The 7468-nt window shown below is 39.5% G+C and overlaps 1 protein-coding gene across 1 annotated transcript; it reads left to right on the forward strand.

The window, feature by feature from the left end:
* The first annotated feature begins 2827 nt into the window (after nucleotides 1-2827).
* Nucleotides 2828-3796, forward strand: LOC147706088 (general transcription factor II-I repeat domain-containing protein 2-like). The gene has a single exon (XM_086929593.1). It carries the CDS (start codon nucleotides 2828-2830, stop codon nucleotides 3794-3796), a length of 969 nt encoding a protein of 322 aa, XP_086785719.1.
* Nucleotides 3797-7468: the final 3672 nt, after the last annotated feature.

The following is a 7468-nucleotide window of genomic DNA, read 5'->3' on the forward strand; positions in this document are numbered from 1 at the left end:
TTCCAATGGTCTTAACTGATAATGGTGGAGGGAAGGTGACACCTGATAATAAACTTACCATTCTGTCCTGGAACGTGGCAGGGCTTACTAATAAACTATCCTGCCCCGACTGAGGACTCTTTATAGATCAGTACGATGTCTGCCTACTACAGGAGACCTGGGCCAGGGAACATTTTTTTAGGCTGGGCTTTTTGTCAGTTAACATTTTAGCCTCTATTGGTGAGAGGGGAAGACCATTTGGGGGTATGTCCATCATGAATGGGTCGCACTTAGGATGCCCAGTGATGCAATTGGATACCTCAACCCTAGATCTTCAATGTATTAAACATTCCTTTTTGTCCAAAACTTACTGTGATCCTTAATAATGTCTATTCTCGCCCCACTAGGATGGGCAAAGAATCACCTACATTTTACATTCTAGATAATTCTAGATAAATTCTTCTCACACTTTATTGTGGGCCACCATTGCCACCCTGGAGCCTTGTTCGGCCCCTCAGCCACACCACACTTGACTGTTTCAGTTTCTGGGGGGGCAGATTGTGTCCTCCAGAGTTTCACTCTGCATTGGCAAAGGGCGCACTGAGTCCAGACTCCAATCCAGGCACACCCACCATCAGGCACCGGAATCTGTTCAGTAAAGGGCCAGCAAGCCACCTGGGCCTGCACCTGCTCCACCTCCTCACACAGCTGACAGTCCTTAGCTTCGTCACCACTTTCCAATCCACTCACTGGCCACTGCACTCTCTGTACAGGCAGCTCTGGCTTCCCAGCTCCGGCCTCTCCACAGTGAGGCCTTGACTGCTCCAATGTGGTGTCATGTGGCCACTCGGGGTCTTATTGGATGTTTTTGGGGCTGTTTGTGGGACGATTTTATTGGTTGGTGGTCTGTGCCAATGCTTGTCTGTGAATTTTCGGCTATTTGTGGGCCATTTTTATTGGCTGGTGGGCTGTTTTTTATTGTTAACTTTTCTGAGATTACCAAAGAAACATTGCCTGCTGCAAGAACAAATAGCCTAGTCTTCCATATCTTGAAAAACACCTTGTATGACTGTCCTATACAACATGTCCTACAAGTTTAAAACTTATTTTGCAAATGTTAGCCACTTTTTTTTAGCTATTTGATTTGCTTATGTAACAACATAACATCAAGGTGTGTTTGTAGAGTGCACGATTACCAGAAGTTGTCCTGGCGCTGCAAAACAGATGTTAATTGTTACCCAACTCAATGGTACTCATTTTATCAACCTCAAATGGATGAAAGGCTGAGTGGACTCACTGGGATTTGAACCTGTGACCATATCTATGAGGCCATTAAAGGCCGCACAGGGTGGCTTTGTGTGGCCTCATAGATTTTGTACAGTGCACCCTCAACTTATGCAATTCAAGGTGCTCATGTGTGATAATGAAGAAAGGGGAGGCATTGTGTTGCACTGTGTTATTAGCGCATAGCCATAGGGCACACATACTCAATGTGTGGCCCTGAAGCCCTTACCTACATGGGCAGCAGGCCGTGCCATGTGTAGGGTGTGTGGTTAAAAGTGTTTTTCTTGGTTTGTGATCCATGTCCATTAGAACGTTTTTCCAAGGCTTGCCTGATGAACACCAAGGTGCGCCTATTTAATTTATTATCTGATAATAGTAAAAACTGTTAATGATTTTTCAGTCTGCTGCTATACTAGGTCCTATTGGTATTTCTTGTGGTTGTAGTAGTCTACTAGCAGCCTTATCTGGGTAGTACAGAGGTCAGGATCACACAGTTTGCTGAAGAGGGGAGACGTGATTAGTCCCAGGTTTTCCGGTTTCATGTTGTAAAGTTCACCCACAGGGTATCAGTATCCCTTATTCCCTCCTAGACTAGAGATGCTGTGTCCATTGTTCGTGCTTCATTGAGTGAATTGTGACCTGTGGCCTACTGAAGAGCACCAGGGCAGTTTTTAGAGCAGCAGCTCTGAACGACTTGACTGTTCACAACTGGGCCAGTCAAAGAACTGTTCATCGTTATACTGAGACATTTTCACTCATAAGTATATTGGGATGCTCAGATAACATTATTCATTGCCTCAGTCAGCTGTGGTCAGTCTTTAGAAAGGTGATTATTTACGGGTTTGAATTGAAATGTGGGTGATCCCAGTCACCATAAGAATGGGGTCACAGGGCTGTCACAAAATCTACAGCTGTCAAGCAATATCATTATGTGGAGTAGTTTTGAAAGCTTGTCCTAATTCCAAAAAGTAAAATGTTTGCTACAAATTTAGGAGTACCCAACATAAATGATTTGCAAAACTTCCACTTTTGTGAATTGGGTGCTTGGTGTGGTACATTTTGAAGTCATGTTCTTACAGAAGCCATCTAAGGTCCATACAAGCCACAAACTATTGTTTGGTCATAATTAATGAAATCTGAGCTCATTTGTGAAAAGCAGCCCTCCTGTGTTCATAGTTAAACATAGTGTGAGTTAGTTATCTCACTTTCCAACGGAGCTGTTTCTTTTACCAGCATGGCTGCTATTCACAAAGGTCTGCAATTCATTATTATTAAAGGTGTCCACGTGGTATTCTTGCCTGTTATGGCTTATTGGATGTTGACTTCATCAACATTTTTACTCTCGCTTACAGCCTTAACAACTAATCATGGATGAAGAGCCTTGGTCCCTCCAAAAAGGCAAAGAGCAAGACTTACTACTTCCATCAAGAGTGGGAGAACACATTTTTTATTTACACAAATTAAAGACAACTGTGTATGTTTGATCTGTGGAGCAAAAGTTGCAGTGGGAAAAAAGGGCAATGTTGAGAGGCATTTTTCAACAAAGCACATGCATTTTGAGGGGATGTTCCCTAAAGGAAGCAGCCTGAGGTCACAAAAAGAAAACAAACTGAAATCTGCATTGCAGACACTGCAATCTTTTTTTACAAAGCCCACGAAGAAAGCCACTGCGGCAACTGAAGCATCCTTTGTAGTTACGCATCACTTGATTAAGCACAAAGCAACATTTTCAGATGGAGCCATTGTGAAGACAGCAATGCTTCTAATGGCCAACTCCTTAATCAAAGACTTTAAAAATAGCCCTGAAATTATGTGCGCCATTTCAGATGAGCAGTCAGGGTCAAACACTATTGCAAGAAGGGTATCTGCATTATCGACCAACATGATAGAGCAGTTAAAGCGCAATTTAAAGACATTCAAATATTTTTCTCTTCAATGTGATGAATCTGTTGATGAGAGCGATATTGCACAGTTGGCAATGTTCGTTAGAATGGTTTTTGAAGATTTTACTGATAAAGAGGAATTTTCAACTTTGTTGCCTCTGAAAACCACAACCAGAGGATCTGATATTCACAATGAGGTGAAAAATTATTTTGTGAAACAAAGTGTTTCATTGCAAAAGTTAGTGGCGATAACCTCTGATGGTGAACCCGCAATAATAGGGCTTCATCCTGGCTTCATTGCCAGTTGTAAAGCAGATCCAGATTTCCCTCTGTTGTTGAACTACCATGGCATTATACATCAACAGGCAATATGTGCCAAGGTAAAGGGGTTTGATCATGTGATGACTCCTGTAGTTAAAATTATTAATTCAATTTGTGCAAAGGCCAAGCAGCACCGAGCCTTCAAATTGTTCCTTGAAGAACTATCAGCAGAGTATGGTGACCTTTTACTGCACACTCAAATCCGATGGCTCAGCAGGGAAAAAATAATGCGAAGATTCCTTCGCTATTGCCAGAAATCAAAGCTTTTATGGAGTCTAGAAACAAAGATACCACACTGTTATCAAACACTCAATGGTTGCTCGATTTAGCTTTTTTGACAGATGTGACAGAAAATTAAATGGATTGAACTACTAGTTGCAAAGCAAAAACAAGACAATTACCAACATGGTAAGTTCTGTGAAAAGTTTCAAATCAAAACTTAACCTTTTCATACAGCATGTATAGAAAAGAAAGATGCAGCACTTTCCCTCTATACTCCAAATCCTTTCAGAAAACAAAGCTGAGGCTGAGGTCCTGGACATAGAAAAATACAGTAGCCTCCTCATGAGTCTTAATCAAGAGTTCACTGACAGATTTACTGATTTTGAGCAACTGGAGCCCTGTGTGATGTTCACTTCAAACCTCTTCATGGAAGTGGATGTTAATGACATTTCAGAGAAAATGAGTGTGCTTTTGAACCTTGACTCTGCCACAATGGAAATGGAGCTTGTCACACTTCAAAATGACATTGAATTGAAATCAAGGGCATCTGACATTCATTTCTGGAGTCTTGTGGATGCTGAAAAGTTTAAGGACTTCCACACAACTGCATTGAAACTTTTTTCCCTATTTGGCTCTACCTATCTTTGTGAATCAGCATTTTCAGATATGAACTTCATAAAATCTAAGTTTCGCACAAGTCTGACTGACGAAAATCTAAATCACTCCATAAGAGTTGACCTCTCAAGCTACACCCCAGATTTCAAGGGATTAGTTGACACCATGCAGTGTCAAGTTTCTCACTGAAATAATTTGAATGCATTCACAATCAATATTTGTTCAATGACAGTTCCTGATGAAATCCCAAATGTAGGTATCAGTTCCATTACGAACACAAAGATTAAAGTCGTTGCAGGGAAGAATCTTCAGCCCCCAGTTTTTTTTATTAGTTCAAGAAAAACAAAGGAATGTGTGCTGCAGGCCTGTTTTACAAACACAAGAGTAGCCAGAGAGAAGAAACTTCAGCACCTTTCCACATTTTTATTTGATGCACAAGAACAAAGCAGTGTTTGCTGGAGGCCTTGTTTATTGAGAACAAGGATAAAAGATAGCTATAGAGAAGAGAAGAATCTCCAGCATCTTTCAAATGTCCTTTTCTTACTAACAGTTATTAGAGTTGAACAAGAACAAAGCTGTGTGTACTTCAGGGTGGGTTTCAGACACCAAGAAAAAAGTAGCTGGAGAAAAGAATCTTCAGCACCTTTCCAAATGTTTATTTGCTGCACAAGATGAGAAGAAAGCAGTTCTTACTGGAGGCCTGGTGTATTGACATCAAGAAAAAAGAGAGCTAAAGAAAAGAATCTTCAGCATCTTTAAAAGTTCATTTCAGTTGAATATGAATAAAGCAATTTGTACCGCAGTCCTGGCTTATTGACACTCCTACAAAGTAAAGGGAGAAATGAGAATACAACTGCGAACATGACTGTGCCATAAAAACCTTAAAGTAAAAAAACTGAACCTTCTGAAGAATTCAGAGTGGAGGACAAAATCGGTACTAAAGCTAAAGTTCAGCTTATCTGGCAACTGAAAAACACAGCGATCTTGTCAAATCTACAGTAGACCAGAATCCACCTGCAATTGTGATTCAGGAAAGCTTTGCACAGGCTGACTGCCTTAAACTGTGACTACTTCACTACTATAATGACTTCTTTGGAACTGCCCCCGCCAGGCTACCAGATTACACAGCATTAGAGGACATCATACAGTTCCACCTTGAAGGTTAGATTGCTTTTCCTGTTTGTTTCTTAATTGAGCTGCATTACATTGATTATTTCAGTGACAGCTATTGAAAATTCCTGGTTTTGAAGCTATTATTTTGAAAGGTCGTAATGTGGTTTGACAACACAACACAAATTCAAAGTCATTGCTTTCAGTGTTTCTCGGGAACTTTTAAGTATTGTGTTCAAACCACAGTATGGTGGGCTCTGAAGAAATTAGGTTTTTTAACCTTAACGTGAATTAAACAGGTTGTGGGAGGTCTCTTGAAAAAATGCGCAAGTTGCTTGAGGTTTGGTAGCTCACTATGATTTTCACTGACCAGAATTAGCTCTCACTAAACAAAAGGTTGGAGACCCCTGACCTGGAGGTATGTGTGGGTGAGTTTGCATGCCATGGTATTCATAAGCTAGATTACAGTTATGTTCGCTGTCATTCAATTTGTGCATGTATGATACCGTTCTGATATAGAACAGCTGAACAGTCAGAGTTGAACTGCAGCCACACTACTAGTCTCATTGTACAATGTGAATTGTTTTTCAATGTCTTTAGTGAACTTAACAGTGTTAACTTTTCAAAATAGTGTTTACTTAGAAATGTTTTTAAATCTGATCCTGGGACTTACAAGACTGTTAAAATTCCACTCAAATTTGAGATGAACCTACATGACTACATATCACCGGATCCTTAATACCAGTGACTGGGACATTGAGGTGATTGAACGACTGTTTAAGCTGCTGTAGTCATATGCAACGTTTCCTGAAAAAGCTCCAAATACAAATGCTGACAATATCTCAGACCACATTTTGCTTTCTGCAGGTATTCTGAATGTATTTACAATAGTTCAGAACTAAAATGTCCATATTTGAGGCATGTAAGGAGCTCTAATTCTGAAATGTGATGTTATAATTTGTATGGCGATGAAGTAGGAAAACTCTTGATTCCTAAACATGATTATGTTTAATCCTCTGAGTTCTTAACTGAATACGTAAATTCTCTTTTTCAATGATGAAATAGCACAAGACCACTCCAAAGTAGTTAGGGGTCAGAGTGGTGGTAGGCAAACTGTTCTGGAACATTTTTTGCCGCTTGTCTCTTTGCAAGTGAATTATTATTCCTGAATCAGACAATTTTCCTCACTAGATATAAATTCACATCAAAAAAAGAATTTTCTGTAATAAAAATACCAAAAGGGAATTACAAACATGTTCTGGATTGGAAAGGGGGCTGATATTCATCTGCAGGTCAAAGTGCAGCATTACAGACCAGTGTAACCTGTAAAATTTCATTATAAGCTTCTAAAAGATATTTGAAAATAGAACTTACCTAGTGAAGAGTGTTATTATTGCTTTGCTAAAGGAACTGTTCAATAGGAAGCCTGAGACATTAGATTAAGTGAGCAATGTTGTTGCCATGTTCAGTGTTGGAAAATCTTGACAACAGAGGTTTCAAGAATACTCATAGAATTTCCTAATTGAACGCATTGATTCACTGAATGACAATGTGACTTCAGTGATTTTTTTGTCGAACAAAGAAACCTGACAGGTCTAGCCTCTATAGATTTTCCTAATGATGCAGTATACATGTGAAGAAAGACTATGTATCGAATTCTAGAGATTCGGGCACAGAATATACAGAAAGGATTTTCTGTTGCAGCTCAACATATGAGGATATCAGAATAGGATATTTACTCATTGTGTGAAATATCTTCTACTTTTAAAATATTCAAGAAAACCTTAGTCTCGACTTTATCGAGCAGACGCATTTAAAAAACCAATTCAGTGGCAAACTGTTCTTGAAATGCTCAAATGCAATCATGTATGATTGAGAATAATTGACAAACACATTTTTTAAATGGTGTGACCTAATGCCTGAAATGCACAGCTTGAAATCTGCTCAGAAAATCATGTCTCCATTGACTACGCAGGTTGACATTCCTATTTTTTCTGATTCATGGTAATTAGGGTATGAACATCTACTAATCAGTACAGTTACTTTTTGAAATT

Source organism: Lissotriton vulgaris, chromosome 7 (genome assembly GCF_964263255.1).
Source record: "Lissotriton vulgaris chromosome 7, aLisVul1.2, whole genome shotgun sequence".
Lineage (NCBI taxonomy): Eukaryota > Metazoa > Chordata > Amphibia > Caudata > Salamandridae > Lissotriton > Lissotriton vulgaris.

Bases quoted from the DNA above. Each gene is read 5' to 3' on its own strand.
- LOC147706088 (XM_086929593.1), top strand. From the start codon at position 2,828: ATGTTCCCTAAAGGAAGCAGCCTGAGGTCACAAAAAGAAAACAAACTG.